Raw genomic sequence first — 18,771 nt, 5'->3', positions numbered from 1 at the left:
CCCCCCTATTTGATCCTACATTTTCATTACTATTATAAACCTGATTGTTAGGTTTAAAGTATAGGGATCAAATTGAAAATGTTTCACAATTTGGGACCAAACATGTATTAATTTTTTCTCCATACTCTAACTCCGACTAATGGTGTTATAAACTTATAACAATAAGTGGTAGATTCAAATTCCAAAACAAATATCTTTTCATATTTGTACATACCGTGGCTCAAATTACGTTTACATACCAACATCATTGTTTAACCTTTTTTACAGGTTTAACCTGCCTTTTTTATTTTTACCATTGATGATTTTCATCTTACTCTATTTGAATTTAAGTTCATTCATGCTAACCATAATACCCTTTGTCTTGCAGATGCTGTAGAAAATGTGTGAAAGAGTTAAGAGGATGTTGTTGTTTGAGTTGCACTACTGCTCCTAGGCTTAGACCTGTTCTAAATGGAGAACATAGATATAAAAAATGGCACATTTATCGTGACATGGATATGCTAGAGAAGATGAAAATTTCAACTTGAACAGACCCCTCATTAATCATATCCCACCACCTCATTGAAGACATTCGTTTAGTGTTAGAAACTTTAACTGGAGAGCTCAAAATGTTGTGTATGTTAGCATTAGATTGTCATGGACTCAATACTTTTATGTCAGCAAATTTGTATATTTCATATTCCAATATGATTTTTAACAAAATAATACCTTCATTCATTGGTTTCACTTGATGCTTCTTTAAAAATTATTCAGTTACCCACGAGTCCACGACATACTGTGATTGGTTCAGAAGAGAGAAGGGAAGTGAAGTGAATATCATTCCCTTGTTTGGTTTAGGAGATTGTTGAGAAGGGAAGTGAAGTGAATATCATTCCACAGAGGAGCCACAATTTTGAGAGTTGGGATTTCAGTCTCATTTTCTTCCCAAAATATTGAATAAAATGATATTTTAATTCAAACACTTACCCTTCTCTTCTTTTGTTCATGTACACCAAAGCAAAATGGTGTTACTAAATGCAAGAATCGTCACTTGTTATGTTACTCGCACCATACTACTTTGAACCTCATTAACATCTCGTTTTAGGGTTGGGGCATTGTTGTCTACCAAATAAATCGTCATCTTCATCTCAGATTTTAAACTTTGGCTTCACCTTGTCATTGTCTATTTTGCATGCCTTGTAATTACCATACTCTTATGACACATTTGATTGTGTTTGCTTTGTTCACTGACTACTTATTGAATGTCACAAACTCGGTGCCAAGGTTCAGTGCGTTTATGTGTTACATTAACAATACAATAGGTTGTATGTTATAATGCTACAATCAATAGACGAAGTATTTCTTGAGATGTTTTCTTTCAAAATCAACCCCTCTTATGGTTTCTTCATCCGCTCTTGCTATACTTCAGAATAGAAAAGAACAAAAAGTACAACATTTTTTCACTAGACGTTAGAGGCTGTGGTTTGCAAGTGTTCTAATCGATGGTCCAACTAGTTCCGTACATACAACTACTCATGAAACTTACTACATACTCCATCCAAATACAAGCATATTGCATATATGTTATCTGTCTAATGCTGGTAACTGTTTAAAAATACTTGCAGCACATAAAGTGATCTAGACAATTTTAATTAGAAGTTAAGAGTATTAAACACCTTAACTGGGACAAAGATTGCATACACATGATTCTAATGCAGAAAGGTCTACCATATATGGAATCATGAAATAGAATACATTACAACACCAGATATTCGCTGCAAGCTCAAGTACTCCATTGCTCCACTACCTACAGCAAACGACAAAAATTAAGTAACCAGGAATGAATGTCTGAAAATCTAAACAGGATAACAATATTTTTACAATCAAAGGCGTTTTATAAAATATAGGACTATAGGACAGGTAGAACTTCGGAAACCAAGGATGATTAGATATGCTCTTATTTTGTATCGACGAAGTAGTTTTAACATTAACTAGCACACTTTATATATTCGCTGAACTGCAATTTTTGTCCCTATGCATGACAAGAGTTTTTTATTTGGTTTCTAGGTGAAAAGAAGAAAAATTGTAAAACAAAACCCCCATTGCATATAGCCATTTGTGCAAACCATACTGGAAAAGTCCTTGCCATTTAGCAACCTTCAAATGGAATTGAACAGATTGGTAACTTTTCTAAGGGCTATTACCATGACTGGAGCATCTCTTACCTGGATTTATAGACAAAGTCAAGAATCCTCCTGCTCTCCCTGAAAGCGATGTTGGTTGTCGGAAGCAATGCTCTTCAACCTTCAGTATGGTGTCTTGTTCAACCTCATTGATGTTTTGCTTTGAAGCAAAGGCTTTTGTGGGTGTAGGATTGAAATGGGGGTTTTTACCCACTAAACATCCCATGTTGACAGCTGTTATGTTATAAGGCCGCCTAACTATATTTAAAGGTTGCTAGACGGTAGGGACTAGGGAATCTCAGTAATGTTTGCACTATAAGGACCAGGTTAAAATTCACCTCGCAAATGGGGATCCAAAGTGTAGTTTAACCTTTCTATGTTTAGAGAAGTATAGACACACAAAAACCCAGTTGTCAATCATCAATCTGAATTCCTAAAATGAAGTAAAATAAACAATGGATGCTCTTTATTGTGATTCTTGTTACAAAACAATGAGCATACAATTCAAGACAAACAACTGAATCACGTTAAAGATAAATGCAAGCCAGCCTAAGCAGGTGTCAGATATGAACAGGAAACATAGACTAATTTATAGTCATCTAGCTCTTGTTTTAAATAAAATTGTTTCGACATTTTATCATAAGAATAATAGGTTGACTCATCACATTCCATCTCACTCCCAAGCTGGAACGGGAGAAAAATAGAGTATCATATAGAATCTAACATTTCATCCAAACTCCAAAAATCCAAACACAGTGGAACTTTCTATCATGAAATTATGTTCCGCTCAGGGTTTTAAATCTGGCTCTGCGACCACCATATGCATTGAAATGTTAAGGTTTTGGGAGTTGCCAAAACCGTGTCGCAACCGCAACTGCATCTGCCACATTTGCCCAAAATAGTCCGCAACATCAAGGTTTTGGGAATCTCAGAAACAGAGACCGCAACTGCTACTTAAAACCTTGGTTCTGCTTCACTAATCTATTTCCGTCAATTCAAACATTGCCTAAGTGATCAATTGGGGGTCTGATCATATGAGAGGGTAAACATAAAGGCACACTACCCTACCAAGGCATCTCCTAAATTGTTGCAGTGTTAGGCAATAGGTTACATTAGTAGACACATAATGAGGAAAAAATGATTGTCCACCCATAAGTTTCAATTTCTAGAATCACCATGATAACCATGCTTACAAAAAATAGAGTAAACAATCAGTATAGTCCCCCAAAGATAAAATAAAGTCATCAGTGAGTTCCTCCAAAACATTGCTCATCAATTAAGTCCTAAGAATCAATGTTAAATTCTTCAAGGGTATTACTCCTCGAAAATGCACTGTGCATAATCATGTCCATTCATTGTGAAATCAAGGCAACGATTATCACAACTTATATTTGTGCAAATATATTATGACGGCCACAATAGTTAGATAAATGGACAATGATAAATGTGCACTTAACCCTCTAAAGTCGATCACACAATTTAGAGGAGTTGAATCCTACATTGTAGAACCTAATTAGTAACTCGTATCTTCAAAGGACCAATGTGATGACATTTTAAACTTAATTCATAATAAAAGAAACTTTCAATAACCTAACTAGTGACTATATTATTTTCTTCCCAATAAATTAAAGTTTTACTCTAAAAAAGCAATTGAAATATGGAATAAAAAAACAATTGAAACATGAATTATGGAATAAAATAGCAATTGAAACATGAATTATGGAATAAAAAAGCAATTCAAATCCTAAAAAAGTGAAAAACTTAGAGCCAAAGCAAATAATAGAAGAACATAACTTACAAAATTAAACAGTGATGATGAAATAAATCAATCATTTACAATAACGATCAGCTTTCTTCTTAACACGGTGATCAAGAGCATCCTCAACGGAATTGAAATTGGTGGCCTTTTTAGGTTCGTAACCGAATTTCCTAGCTTCAACAGGAAACAACTCTTCGTACTTCATTTTCTTCGCCGCGTCTATCGTGTACGCCGCCGCACCTGGTGCCAATGGTTCTTCACCGTCTAGGGTTTGGGTTTCAATTTCAGAATCTTGGTTAGGGTTAGGGGTATTATTGTCATTCTTGTTCTTCTTTTTCTTTCTCTTCTTGTCGATGGTTTTGCTGCGTGTGGCTAAGTCTCCTCCTTTGAAAGCTAACCTTCCTCCTTTCGCTCGTTCGTATGGATCAGACATCGCTTCTATTCCAAAACCTCAACCTTCTTTTCTTTACCTGTGTTGTATAATACTCTTATAGTCTTATAACACACAGAGGGGTAAAATCGTCATTCGCTACACTTTGGTATATATGTCGAATGTCACTGTATGTGTCATTAATATATTATCAAATTGTGATTGATTAAAAAAATAGTATTTTTTCAACCAATCACATGTTAGTGATAGATATAGTGGGTCTCACAAGTTGTGTAAGTGCAAATAAAGTGAGACTTTTTTGGGATAGATGCATCAAGCTCATTCTTAATATTGTATTAAAAAATGCATTGGAATCCATTTATTATATAAATAAGTTAAAAATTATATTTAATATTTTAATTATTCATTTTATAAAACTTAAATTAAATGTGAACCATTACATTCTCATGTAAATATGAGGAATAGATTTTTTTTAAATATCCTTCTCTATATGGACATGTGACCAAAGGTTATTACAAACAAAATTTAAAAATGTGCTGATCAGAGTTATATGATCTTAATCTTATATTCATTATCTAATTGATCCAAAATATTTTATGAATAGGTAAAAATAATACTGAGAGCCGAAAGAGGCTCAATGTACTCATAAATCTGTAATTTGATCATTTAGTATGAAATACACACGGTGCTGACAACTACACAGATTCGTGGAACATCCTCAGCATGTCGGTGTAACACGTATCTGATATAGATATGTTCGGATTCGCAAAAGATACGTATCCATAGAATATCTAAAAATTAAAAAAGTAAAATAAAATAAATAAATATCAAGACATGTATCAGATTCGTTTTCAATAAAGTATAGGATAATATAAATTTGTTTTCAATAACATATTAAACACTAACTTTTTTAAGGGTCACAAAGACTCATACCAACATATCACACGCATTGACCCTCCAATAGCCTGATCCATCATATTGACTCTCAGATCCACAACATCATTGTCAAAGAGGAGATGAAATTAATACTATTTCCATTTCTAGGACGAGACAATTAGCAATTTTATATATTATTCTAATATATTTTCTAGTTTTGGTACTTGGAATTTTCGAGACATACGTCACAAGGATTGAATGCAGTAAACCAAGATAAAGGATTGAATGCAGTAAACCAAGATAAATTATGTGTCCACACTCTTAACCGTTACTGCTTTATATTATGTATTTGTCTAACCAAATGGCTCTTCTAACAAAGTGTTTATTAACTTGTCTTAACACCATCCTCAGTGTATGTTCTCCATATAACTTATTCAGACAAGTTCACTTATATAGTTATATGTATACCCATATACTCAGCTGTTATCACCTTTCTAGTTTTTTCTCTAGTAGACCTCATGCTTTGTTGTCCCTTTTTCTAATACTATTCCTCTTTGCATATCGGATGATAAATGTAAATCAAACGTATTTGACAAAAAAAAAATTGTGAAACAAATGCACTCTTTATCTCCCTTATCCATGCAGATATAAAAGCATGTTTGATGCATAAGTGCCTGGGCAATGTACTTCCCTAAGGAAGAATCCTATATGGAATGAAACAATTTTCGCGAAAGACATATAAACATGTAACTTTTGTAGCCATTTCCTTGTGTTATAATAAGCAGTTGATTTGAGCTCTAAAATATTTTGACAGAGTACCCAAAGACATTTTGTCATTTGTCCACAACTGTTCAGTACTCAATAGCATTGCAGCTTCCCTGAACAACATTTTCTATGCTCCTGTTCTGACATAGCACATGTTTTACATCTCTAGTGGCACAAGCAGAAAAATTCTTGTCAATCCGTGATTCTAACGAGACCTGCAACTCCACCTTTCCTTTATTTTCTCACCAGAAATCCCGACAATTGCATATTCCATTCATAAAATGATGAAATCGACTTGCATCTCTTACTATTATCTCCCTCTTTGTTATGAGAGTCATAAATTTTATTGCGGTATGGCAGTCAACGCATATCCGCAGATTCTTTGTAACTAGAATTGGGTTGGTGGGGTTGATATTAAGAATTCCAAATGCAATGGCTATTTTTTCACTATGATAAAGGAGAATCTGTTCCTTCTCCTCTTCTTCAACATCATGGAGAACAAAATTAGAATCTGCACGATATCCCAATTTTTTCATCTCCACCAGCAGTTCCTGTAACTTTTTATTTATGGATGCTGATTGTGGATGAGATTGATCTCCACCAATGAATCCATGGATTACCCCAGAGATCTCGACCCAGCTGCACCCCGGACTTTTCTTGTAACCTTGATGCTTTTGTATGGTTCTAATATTTGCTGCATCATCCCATCTCCCTACAGAACTATACATGTTAGACATGAGAACAAAATTTCCAGTACCTTCAGGTCCCAGCAGCTGGATCTTCTTAGAAACTTGTTCGCCCATTTCAATATTTCTGTGAGTCCTACATGCAGCAAGCAATGCACTCCAAACACGAACATCAGGCTCAAACGGCATCTTTTGAATAAATATGTATGTTTCATCCAAATTTCCTGCTCGGGCCAGAAGGTCCACCATGCATATATAATGTGCCACCCTTGGTTTGATGTTGAAGTCTTGATTCATGGCATTAAACCAATATTTCCCTTCAGTGACAAATCCCGAATGGCTACATGCAGATAAAACTGCAATAAAGGTTACATCGTCTGGCTTCAAGCCTGATGCCTGCAGTTCATGGAATAGCGAAAGTGCTTCTTTGCATAGCCCATGAATTCCATAACCAATTATCATTGTGTTCCACGAAACAATATCACGCTTATGCATCCTATCAAAAATGTCCCTACTGATATGAATCTTTCCACACTTCGAGTACATGTCAATAATTGCATTGCAAATGGAGGTTTCTGTAGTGAATCCGCGAACAACTGAGTATCCATGGCAGCAGGCTCCATGTTGTAGAGCGGCTAAATGTGAACAAGCTGGAAGTAGACCTATCATGGTTGCCACATCAGGGTCAGTCCCAGATGACTGCATCTGGCGAAATATAAGTAAAGCGTTGTCTGCAAAGCCATTTTGCACACATCCTGAAATAATAGCACTATAGGAAATTGTGTCCTTTGAGATCATTTCATCAAAATACCCAATTGCATCCTCCATAATCCCACATTTAGCATACATCGATATCACTGAGTTTCCAGCTGTTGTATCTAAATCCAGCCCTGATTTAATCATGTAACAATGTAAGTTTTTACCTTTGTTCAAATCAGTGAGTGCTGCACAGGCTCGAAGTATGCTTGCTAGAGTAACTGGTGTAGGTTTCAACTTGTATATGCATACCATCTCATCATAAAGGGCCAATGCATCTCTCATGGAATCACAAATGACATAACCTCCAATCATAGCACTCCAGCATATGTCATTCTTTTGATTTATCATATTGAATATTTTCCTAGCATACGTTACTTGATGGCACTTAGCATACATATCCAAAAGACCGGTTCCAACAACTACATTGTCACTGAAGATTCTCCTGACTAAGTAACCATGCATAGCCTTCCCTTCGCGTAATGCATTAACTTGTCCAACCATGGGTAGCGCCGACACAATAGTTGAAGAATTAGGAGCAATTCCCGCTTGCTGCATTTGGACAACTAAATGTATTGTTTCATCGTTCAGCTGATGAAGTGAAAACCCTGCAATCATGGCATTCCATGCCACAATGTCCCTATAAGACATACTATTAAATACTTTTTGTGCTTTAACCAAATCCCCACATTTTGCATACATGTCAATCAACGCCGTAGAAACATAAACATCCATATCTAAACCAAGTTTCTTAGCATGCTCATGTATTTCTATCCCAGCTTGAATTTCTTGTATAGCTGAACACGCTTTCAGAACGAAAGGGAAAGTGAAGTTGTTGGGTTTGACATCCTTTTGCAACATGTGATGGTACAAATCAATAGCTTGATGAAATGGGCCATTCCAAGCGTAAGCCCTGATCATCATGTTCCAAAGAACAACACTTGGGTTTGGAATTTGATCAAACACATGGCGTGCTAGTTCAGTTTGATTACATGTAACATAGAAACGTGCAAGCTTGTGAAGGATAGTGAAATCCTTGACATGGGTATTGGTCTTAATGATAAGCTGATGTATTATTTTCCCTTGAGAAAGGGTTTTGGATTGGATACAAGCTTCAAGGTGGGTTGCATAATCAAGAGGTGTATGAGAATATGAATTGAAATTGTGTGAAACTGAGTGAATGGCATTTTTGAGAATCAAATATGTGGAGCGAAGTAAACTCATTTAAGTGAACAAAGTTATATTGAGGCCTATTTTTTCTATTTATATAAGATATCAGACCATAATAAAGGAACCAAACTATCAATGAGAATCAGTAATGGTTTGTCTTGCTTTGGTTCTTGTGATATCTCTGTGTTTATACTATCTTTTCGTACTAAGGATATTTTCTTATCATGCTATTGTTGTCTATTCCAACCATTGTCGCTCTCATTAATCAAAACTTTTGTTTGTCTAGGATCTAGCAGTATCTTATACGGTTAAACCACTAGACTAACACTTTTTTTTTGTATTTTTTTGTAAAGTGTGTTAATACTCTTTGAAAATCAATACTTTGAACTAGGCAAATTAGAGAGGGAGAAGCACAGAAATGTTCACAAAATTGAAGAAAATGGTTTTGAATTTGAGAGCATGTGTGAGGTTAGTCTGGGCAAGAGACTCAGATAAGGCCACAAGGGAAATGGGCCCAATCCTATGGAAGATTTTTCACACCCATATTTAATCAAACACACATCTCACAATTTATTCATAGAGAGTAAAATATATTCTCATTAAATTCACTTAGTGTTTAACATGTGTTTTATTTTTATTTTTATAATATATTTTAAAATGAAAAGTTCTTAAAGAAATGAAAATAAGATATATGACAAACGTCGAATAAATTTAAAAAGATGAATTATCTCCTATTATGAGAAAATATTTTATTATCTTATTCATATTCCTAAATATTCATCTTAAAACCTCAAAACAAAAACTTACATGACATGAGGCTAGCCCGTCTCCTTTCCAAGAAGTATATTGCACATGACTCATACTTAATAGTGGCTAATTTTTTATTTGTATAAATAATTTTTATTTTCATACTTTTTATTCTTATAAAAAAATATCTCATTCATACATAATATATTTATTCTTGTATTTATTATACACTGTATATGATTTGGTTCAATATTTTATTGATTATTATATTATATGATCATAATTGATGTATAATTAAATTGATGAGTTACATTGGATAGACTAAGTATGAGATCATTCAATCCATTAAAAATGAAACCAAAAAAATATGTTAGAGCAAATCCCCAATGAATAGTAGTAATAAATGAGTAAAAAAAGAAAATGTATTACATGTTCTCCCGATTTATATGAGAACTTTTTTTAAATGTAAATTATTTTAGGTTATTAATCTTTTTTTATAAATAACGAATACTCATTTTCTTAACATAATTTGGTTTGAATTCTCATTTTTATTTAAAATTTCAGGTATGAATTTTTTTTTTATGATAAATAAAGGTTCTCATTTTCTTTTTATAAATAATGAATATTTTGAGATACATAAAAATGAAATTTCTCAAAAAATATTATGTATAAATTTTATTAAAGAAAAAAAAAAGAAATATTACATTAGAGTTGGAAACAATAATATATAGATCAGTCATGAAATCACTCAATTCATTAAAAAATGTTTAGGTTGGACAATGACATAAGTGGTTCATCACTCATGATAATTTCCATGTGGATAATGTATGGGTCTCAATCATCATTAAAAAATGAGGTAAACTCTAATCTAGGTTTGTCCTAGGAGAAAACTAACCACTCAAAATTTTCAACACAGGAGGATTGGACTTTGGACGGTTTGACTTCAATGAAGTGCGATTGATACTCATTTAAGCAAAATAAAACCTAATTCCTTAAAGTTATATTTGGAGTCTTGTTTCACACGATGAGGGAAGTGAATAAATCATTTTTGAACAGTCTTATTTGTTTGGAAGTTGAGGGAAAGAGAGAAAATGATTTTCGAAGTTTTCTAGAACTCTCTAAAACTCTCAAATATCAATTTTCATGATTCCCCTAATTTGGGGTTGTATGAAGACAAATGTTAAAGTACCTAATTAACTTCCATTGTTAATTAATTTTTTTAAGGAATAAAATAAATTCTTACATTATCATTATTTTAACATCTTCCTATCTAATTTTACACTCTATGACAAGTAAGAAGTTTTGCTTCTTTTCCCTTCCTCACTATCCTTAGAGAGGGAAATCATTTGAAAGTTTTATAAAGCCCTCTAAAACTTTTCTCAATCTCATTTTTATGGTTACTCAATTTAAAGTTTTTTCTAAAGATAAATATGTTAAAATATACCTAAATGTCTTTATCAAAATTTTATATAATTACATTCTTATTCATTTTTCATTATTAATTAGATTTTTAAAGGGAATATTTTACATCATCATTTATTAGTCACATCCTATTTAGATTTTGGTGTGTGTCTATGTTTGAATAAAATCTAAATTAATTATAATAAAAGGAAAGGATTGATGAATGATCATTCACTACGCCAGAAATGGTATTTAACAATGCTCATTCAACAACGCTTATGTGTTAAATATTGTTAAATATAAGGTGGAAGAGAATTAATAGCATTTAAAATTAAGCGCTGTTAAATGTGTTATCTTTAATAACGTTTATTCTTCATATATTTAACAACACTTTTTCAATAAGCGACGTTAAATATGTTATCTTTAACAACGCTTATTGAAGAAAACGCTGTTAAAAGTGTTATCTTTAACATCGCTTATAGAAGCAAGTGATGTTAAAGGTCATACTTCATATATTTAACAACACTTATTCGATAAGTGTTGTTAAATGTGTTATCTTTCACAACACTTCTTTAATAAGCGATGTTAAAGCTTCGTATATTTAACAGCACTTCTTCAAGTAAGCGAAAATCATATATTTAACAACTCTTGTTTTAGGGAGCGAAAATCTTTTCAAATTCAAAAACAAAACCACACACAATAATATATATATATATATCACTCAGTTTATTATTTCTCTTACATTTCTTCTTCTCTAAGTTACATTCTTTCTCTTTTATTTTTAGTTTCTATCTTCAAGTAAGTTATTGATTTTAAGTTGTTTTTTTCTTCAAGCATAATGTAAATCGTTATCTTATTTTAACTCATTTATTTTTTCTTTTCACTAATAGTGTGATCATTATTTGTTATGAAGTTATGCAGTTATTACGAAGTTATCGATTTTTGGTTTCTCTCTTCAAGCATAAGGTAAATCATTATCTTATTTTATCTCATTTATTTCTCTCTTCACTAATAGTGTCATCTTTATTTGTTATGAAGTTAGTGTTCTAGGTTTTTGGCTATGGTAAACATCGAAGGAGAAAGAATGAACAATTTGCAAAAGATCTCATTATTCATATGGTATTTTATAATATTGGAATCTGGTTGAATGTAGTTGAAGTCATTGGTGATTTAACAAATCTATTATAAATGTGGTAGAGTTGGACATGCTTGTCATGTGTTTAATAGAATGTATGAGAGATATATTGTCTACTTTCTACGAAGCTACAAAAAACGTCGTTGAATATAACCTTATGTACTACTGCGCTCACATAGGAAGCGCCACAAAAACACTGTTAAATGATAATTTTAAGCATTGTTGTTTTGCTATTCTGACGTAGTGATTGGTGAATGACATACAAAAATTATAATCTTGGTTCTTACTATTGAAGAGTATAATATTTCTATATTAATAGTGTAAATATTTATACACACTTAATGTATTATTTGTCATTCATTTGAATTACTTTTTTTCAAAGATACAATTTTAAAATGAAAGATAGAAAATACAGGAATAATCTAAAAAACTCATACACTTCATTTTTTTCTCTCATGAATAAGAAAACTTATGCATTGAATAGAGGAAGTCGAAGGATATGTTTGGTCATCAACCTCAATATTGCACATCAAGTACTCAACCAAAATTGCAGCAAAAACTCAACTCTTATATTCAAGATCAATTATTACCTTCTTCAAAGTACATGGAGCCCACTAATGATGCCAACCCAAAAAAGTTTTCAATCTCTTTGTATCATCCTACAAGCCCCCACCACCTCTTATAAATCCCTGGTCGTCATCTTCATGCACATTTTTTTGTAATTATGTCCATGGTTATTGTTTTAAAATTAAATACATCACTTTTGTTAAGCTATGTGGTGATTGTAGTATAAAGGAATGCTTTTTGGCAAAAAGAAATTGATAATTTTTTATAAACCTTAAAAAATTGATATTTTATTTTTGATAATTTTTTTGGATATGATTTTTTTTATTGCAAAATGTTTTTAGACAACATTTGTTAGCAACTACGGGACCCGGATTTCTTTAGATACATTTTTTTTTAGAAAATGAAAAGGAAAAAATGTATCTACCAAATAATATGTGAATTTTATAATTATGTATTATGAAGAGATGATGGTTATAATGTGCATACAAAAAAGGAGACAAAATGGAGATTATTAATTACACAATGTATCAAATACGATTCATGTGATAAACATTGTTTATATAAAAAAGACTATATTGAATGAGATGAAAGAACAGAACTCATGATTATCAAGATAAAAATATTGTTTTATTACAATTAGGCGGGGGACAATAAATCATAAACATGAAGTGAATGCAATCATGCACATTTTTCATGAATGTCTAATGTGGAGACAGTAAAGATGAAGATGTCCGATCTTCACTGTCCTAAACAAATTAAAATGTGTTATTTAATTAAGAAAAAAATTATAAAAGTATAAACTAATATTTTATATTATTTGGTGATATATTATTGAACAAGGACATATTGGTATAATTTTTTGGGATAGAACATCCTTGCCCATCTGTAAAGACTATGTATGGTGGGTTCTTGACCCCCTCTTGTTACAACTTCCACATGCATCATGTGTCTGGTGTCTAAAATGGACAAGGATCATCTGTTTTCAACCGTGTCTCATTTTCTATTTTAAGTCTATCATATTTTGCTATATGAATAAAAGAAAATTTTAAAAAATAAAAAAATAAAAAATTTACATTTTGATTGGTTTGTGATATGAGATGAGACACCATTCGAAAAAGGTGACCCCAGCCTGTATCAAATTTTGTCCCATCCAATGATAAAGTAATACATATTTAAAAATTTCATCTTATTATACTAGTAAAAATATATATTCCTATGTGATTTTTCCTTCCCCTTATTTGACATTATATTATGAATGGGGATCACATGTCTCAACATTGTCTCATTATCTGTCCGTAATCCAATCACATTTGACATGTGAATAAAAGAAAAAATTTAAAAACAAAAAGTAACATTCTTATTGGCTTGGAACAAAGAGTGAGACATCATTTGAGATAAATAATATTTGTCCCTATATTATTAGGAAAATGGATCATCTCCATTACTGGAAGATCCAATACTATATAAGATTGTGACACATGGACTCTAAAAAAAATTGATGGTTCTTATTTTAAAATATTTTTAGGCAAAAATTTATCACAAATGATGAAACAAATCTTGAGAATACCAACCCATATTATTAGACGGGACATAATTAAGAATACCAAGTTGCTAAAATTAATCTCATTAAATTAGCAACAACTTAACCAAACAAATCAACACCTTAACCCACAATGCACAAAAATATATATAATAAAGAGACCTTATATTGGTGTGAAATGTAATGAAGCTTGAACCATTGAATCAAATAAATAGCTATCTCTCCCACCAATCCATCACCACCATACTTAAGAATAACAATAAATTAATAATGAGCCTTCAATAACAAGGCATTCAAAGTCCCAACAACTAACCCAAAAAATATAATTACTTCTTCCACACACCATCAAGAATGGAACCACTTCATGAGGAAGTTGGACAATTCAAGGAAGCCTTAATTTGATGGATAGTGGTGCTAATAAGATTATTAACTGTTGTCACTGAATCCATGTTGAGTTTTGCTGATGGCAAATTACTCACTAGTATTTGGAATGCAACTGTGACCAAAGAACCACTACATCTACCTATGTTCTTGCTCGTGCTTGAGCTAGTTGATGCTCCATCTTCCCCTCCTCCTTGGTCTTGTTGGCCATCAGGGGAAATGGAAAATCCAGATGGTAGTAGAGGAATGTATGAAGGGTCTTCACCATTCATTGCTATGTTGATGGATGGAAGATCAATTGGACAATATACCACAAGCGCACCAGAAGAATCTATACAACTCTCTTGGAGTATTAACATGTTGTTCTGAGTGTTGCTGAAAGCCTATCATATATGCAAATATTGGATTAGGTATAAATTACAAATGGAAAATGTTCGTCTCAACCGGTTATACCTACACCACTTTTAGACAGTGTTATTAAACTCAGTGGTTAATAGCTCGGCAAAAATACTACTTACTGGTTCAATAAGTAAATGGTATGGCCAATTGATTCAATTTATATTAAAAATTGTAAATAATTCATAATATTAACTAACATTATTTAATAATTTTATTTCAAATTTTAAAAACATTACGATATCTAATTAAATAACTAACAAAAAATATTTTACTATTATAAAATGTCACAAATAAGTTGAAAATATCGTCAAACAACATATACACTATACTTTAATTGAAGCAAAAATGTACACAAGTTTAAAATTTAATTAAACAACGAAAGTTTTACAAATGAAAAATGTAACTACAAATATGTTAAAAAATATTTGAATTTTCATTTCAAAATGATATTGGTTTTGTTGTTTTTAAAAATATATTTTTTTATTGACTTGATTGTACAACCAACCCTACCATCCAAATCACAAATTTTAAGTTTAAATCAACCAAGTCGAACTAAATTAACCCAATTTTAATGTAAAACTGATTAGATGAAAGACTCTAGTTAAATATTTAGTTTACGGTTGAACCGGTACTACCTTCAAAAGTTTTACACACATATGTATACTTTGCAACAAGAGTTAACTGATAAATAGTTTTAAAGTAGTTGTGAAAAGTGGCATTGATAAAACTAGTGTGTAAGATTGTTAGTATTATTCTAACTTCAATTGAGCAATGAAGGAGGGCTATCTTACTCGAAGAACTGATATGCAGTTACCAGGGTGAGAACCATTTGCTATGTGTGCAACCTCTTGCACAGGATTACCATTGGAAAGAACATCCCACTAAAAGAAGAAGAAAAAGTAAAACAAATAAGTTAGATGCATTATGTCTAAGATCAAAACATGAAAATAAGTTGATTAACTCAACTACTAATAATATGTCACAACCTGGGGTCTTTTTCTCTCATCTTTGAAAAAATTGAATACAATGTGTGGAGGGATAGGGAGCCATATGGTAGTGGCAGCACTTAGAACTACACCATTAGGTTGTCCTGGATCTGTACTCTTATGGACATTGACTCTTACTCCAACCTCATCTAATCCAGACAGTATGGTCCATCTTTGACCATTTGATGTGCTAATACTAGCACAGAAATTTGTTACCATCCTTTGAGCAAGTTTCATCATGCTCCTCTTCCCCTCAGGTGATGTTATTGCTAAAATTCAATCACATGTAGTTCAAACTTAGGGACTGTGAGAGATATAAATAAATATATACAATGTCAAATATGATGTTCAAAACTTTGATGTTCAAATAATGGAAAAGATGACATATATACCTCCTCCAAAATCATGGGTGGGATTGGTTGTGACCATTAGACAAGCATTTCTTTCACACATTCTTTGAAGTGTAGCAAGCCATCTTTCTGCCCCAAATGCCAATCCATTAAATATTAGGTTTTTGAAAAACCTATGGGGAAGAGTTTTGTCTTCAACCTCTACATGCTCGATCCATGTAACCTACATGACAACTTAGATAAGTAAAACTACAAATGTCTTCTACCTAATTGTATCAAAGTAGAAAAAAATATCATAAATATGGATTTAGGTTTTCTGAAAGTAAGTAATTTTTTTATAGACAAATGTTGGTAAGTTAGTATTTTGTGGTGGTCGAGTAAAATTAGTATGATAATGAATTATATACTTTATTATATTATGGGTGGATACACTCTTGTTCATTTTAGAGATAATACCACTTTAGAGGATCCAAATTCCAGAAATATAGTCTAAGGTTATTACCTTGGATTGCCCATTTGTAAAGTCTTGGATTAAACACCCCGAAGGAAAACGGTGAGAGCGAAGTTGTGGAGAAAATTGGTTGTCTTGTGGAAAATCATATGAAACATCAACTATTGCCCATGTTCCTTGCTCAATCTGCTGTGAGTAACGAAGGAAGTAGAACTCTCGAGCAGAAACATGTGGAGATAACACTTGTAACTCTTCATACATCTGCTTAAGCGTGTTATGCATGAGAAAACTTTATGGTAATATAATTTGAAAGACATGATTTAATGGTACTTAATACAAACTTACCAACTGCAATGAACCATTGTTACCACCCATGATGCCTGAAGATAGGACCTCTACTGTCCTTGCAGATGAAACAATAGTAGAAAAAAGTTCCTTCCACTTGTTCTGCAAAATCAACCATCCCATTAATTTGAGCAATTCAGAAAACTTAACTAATAAAGTTGTAGTGTATTAAACTGTTAAAAGAAATAAGAATAACTTACTGCATCTATAAACATTTCAGCCAAATTTGAGCTATTCATTATAACAACGGTGGAATCTCTTGATGCTTCAACGCGAACATTAGGATTTTTGACACGAGTAATTGCCTTAGGGAACATTCTTTCATAGGTCTCAAGATTAAGAAAATCTTTTCCATCAATGGTAGACTTGATCCACAAGGGCTCATTTGTGTGCAAGATCCTGAGAAATTCTTCAAGGGCATTGGTTGCAATAGTTGACATAAGAGACTTATCCATTTCTGAAAGGGAACCAGGTTGGTATGGAAAATTTGGCATAGAATTAGAAGAAATCCCTTGTAGAAGATCAAGATCAAGGGAAGAACCAACACCACTACAACCACCAACGTTAAACAATCCTTGTTGGGTTCCAAAAGTACTAGTGCCCATAGACAAATCCAAAGGGGATATATGAAAAGGTGGAATTGAAGGGAGTTGAGAAATTGGTCTTCCAATGTATTTAGCTGCAATACTAGACACTCTATCAAGCTGCAACATTGAAATAATTCACACTTTTATATGAATTCCAATTCTTACACCATCCTTAGAATGAAAATATAACATTCATAATATACAACATAGAGACAATGATATATAATTAATTACCTCTTCTTTGAGGTGGAGATTCTCTAATCTCATCTTTTGGTCATCAAAATAAGAATCTTCATTAAGAGGAGTTGGACCACAATTAGGGCATATACAATTTTTCATGGCCTCCCTAAAAGCAATATTCTCACAACGTATTTTGTCATTCTCTGCTCGTAGTGTGGAGTTATCTTGTCTTTCGTGTTGAGCCTGAATTGTTTCCATATTTAAAAAAAAAATTAAACTGATTAGAAAAACTAAACTACTAAATTTATATTGAGAAATATATATAACAAAGAGATATTTGTTAGTTAATGTATATAACTAATATTATATATATATGTATGTATATTTATATGATATAACCTTTAGCTGGGTCCTTCTATTTTGGAACCAGAATTTTATCTGTCTTGGTGCTAAACCTAATTCTCTGCTTAGCTGCATCCTTTGCTTTTCATCCGGATGTGGACACTCTTTGAACACTCTGAAAAAGTAATGAACATTAGTATCTTTATTACATGGGTTATCATGGAAACTATATACTATCCATTACTGGGAGGATCCAATACTAAATAGAGATAATGACATGTGTTCCTCAAAATTAGGGAGAGAATCACTCCACGTTATTATGTGATGCAAGTGAAGGTATACTATATATTATATAATACTGTAATAGGCCAAATTTATATAAACTTACGATTCAAGCCTTTGAATTTGGTTAGAAGTATGACGATGGTAGCGTTTGTTTCTTCTTTGGGAATCAGAACCATCTTCGTGATCTTCTCGATGGTGTTCTCTTGGGGAATGGGACCCACCTCCTCCTCCACTACTTGCATACTCCATTTTTATGATCAATTACTTGTCTAATTCAGCTAGTTACACAAGACAAAGAGATATTTGAGAATTTGAAAGATTGTGTTATGTGTTTTAGTGGGTGAGGTGTATAAATATTATAATTGCGCATGCACCTGTCTTTGATACGAACCATCCTTTAATATGTCATGAAATAAAAGAAATTCACATGAATATATTAATTTAACCATATTCACACTTACACTAAGACTTATATATAATATGTAACATATATATATACATATATATATA

At 32.4% G+C, this 18,771-nt stretch overlaps 4 protein-coding genes across 7 annotated transcripts in view; 1 reads left to right on the top strand and 3 right to left on the bottom strand.

The window, feature by feature from the left end:
- LOC109358480 (rhodanese-like domain-containing protein 8, chloroplastic) overlaps positions 1–726 on the top strand; it is a 4,898-nt gene extending 4,172 nt beyond the window's left edge. The window contains exon 8 of the mRNA XM_019602733.1: positions 368–726. Coding sequence (XP_019458278.1) covers positions 368–527 — 160 coding nt within the window. The 3' untranslated portion in view covers positions 528–726. The remainder of the gene's footprint in view (positions 1–367) is intronic.
- LOC109358481 lies at positions 1,468–4,392 on the bottom strand. 2 transcript variants are annotated; one of them, XM_019602735.1, is made up of 2 exons: positions 3,961–4,392; positions 1,468–1,786 (listed from the first exon to the last, which is right to left on the bottom strand). In XM_019602735.1, exon 1 carries the CDS (start codon positions 4,352–4,354, stop codon positions 3,992–3,994), a length of 363 nt encoding a protein of 120 aa, XP_019458280.1. In that variant the 5' UTR covers positions 4,355–4,392; the 3' UTR covers positions 1,468–1,786; positions 3,961–3,991. The 2 variants fall into 2 exon arrangements, with proteins under 2 accessions (XP_019458280.1, XP_019458281.1); XM_019602736.1 differs by having other exon boundaries at positions 3,957–4,391.
- LOC109358478 (pentatricopeptide repeat-containing protein At3g16610) lies at positions 5,758–8,743 on the bottom strand. The gene has a single exon (XM_019602729.1). It carries the CDS (start codon positions 8,617–8,619, stop codon positions 6,196–6,198), a length of 2,424 nt encoding a protein of 807 aa, XP_019458274.1. The 5' UTR covers positions 8,620–8,743; the 3' UTR covers positions 5,758–6,195.
- LOC109358479 (homeobox-leucine zipper protein HDG11-like) lies at positions 14,140–18,580 on the bottom strand. Of its 3 annotated transcripts, none has more exons than XM_019602731.1 (11): positions 18,486–18,579; positions 18,365–18,446; positions 18,034–18,151; positions 17,689–17,877; positions 17,068–17,571; positions 16,868–16,969; positions 16,574–16,783; positions 16,114–16,294; positions 15,722–15,990; positions 15,527–15,616; positions 14,140–14,719 (listed from the first exon to the last, which is right to left on the bottom strand). In XM_019602731.1, the coding sequence occupies exons 1-11, from the start codon at positions 18,508–18,510 to the stop codon at positions 14,318–14,320; spliced, it is 2,172 nt and encodes a 723-aa protein (XP_019458276.1). In that variant the 5' UTR covers positions 18,511–18,579; the 3' UTR covers positions 14,140–14,317. The 3 variants fall into 3 exon arrangements, with proteins under 3 accessions (XP_019458276.1, XP_019458275.1, XP_019458277.1); XM_019602732.1 differs by having other exon boundaries at positions 14,668–14,765; positions 15,501–15,616; positions 18,486–18,580; XM_019602730.1 differs by having other exon boundaries at positions 18,365–18,525.

The sequence above is a fragment of the Lupinus angustifolius genome, chromosome LG10 (assembly GCF_001865875.1).
Source record: "Lupinus angustifolius cultivar Tanjil chromosome LG10, LupAngTanjil_v1.0, whole genome shotgun sequence".
NCBI lineage: Eukaryota > Viridiplantae > Streptophyta > Magnoliopsida > Fabales > Fabaceae > Lupinus > Lupinus angustifolius.
Note: the sequence above shows the minus strand (reverse complement) of the source record. Positions and strands in the feature narration are given on the sequence as shown.

What these genes read in the sequence shown, in the direction of transcription:
- LOC109358481 (XM_019602735.1), bottom strand. Translation starts at nt 4,354, where the DNA reads ATGTCTGATCCATACGAACGAGCGAAAGGAGGAAGGTTAGCTTTCAAA.
- LOC109358478 (XM_019602729.1), bottom strand. Translation starts at nt 8,619, where the DNA reads ATGAGTTTACTTCGCTCCACATATTTGATTCTCAAAAATGCCATTCAC.
- LOC109358479 (XM_019602730.1), bottom strand. Translation starts at nt 18,510, where the DNA reads ATGGAGTATGCAAGTAGTGGAGGAGGAGGTGGGTCCCATTCCCCAAGA. An exon ending in ATCTCCACCTCAAAGAAGAG is followed by an intron (nt 17,572 to 17,688) that starts GTAATTAATTAT and finishes TCAATGTTGCAG; the next exon opens with CTTGATAGAGTGTCTAGTAT. An exon ending in TTACAAATGGGCAATCCAAG is followed by an intron (nt 16,295 to 16,573) that starts GTAATAACCTTA and finishes GTTGTCATGTAG; the next exon opens with GTTACATGGATCGAGCATGT.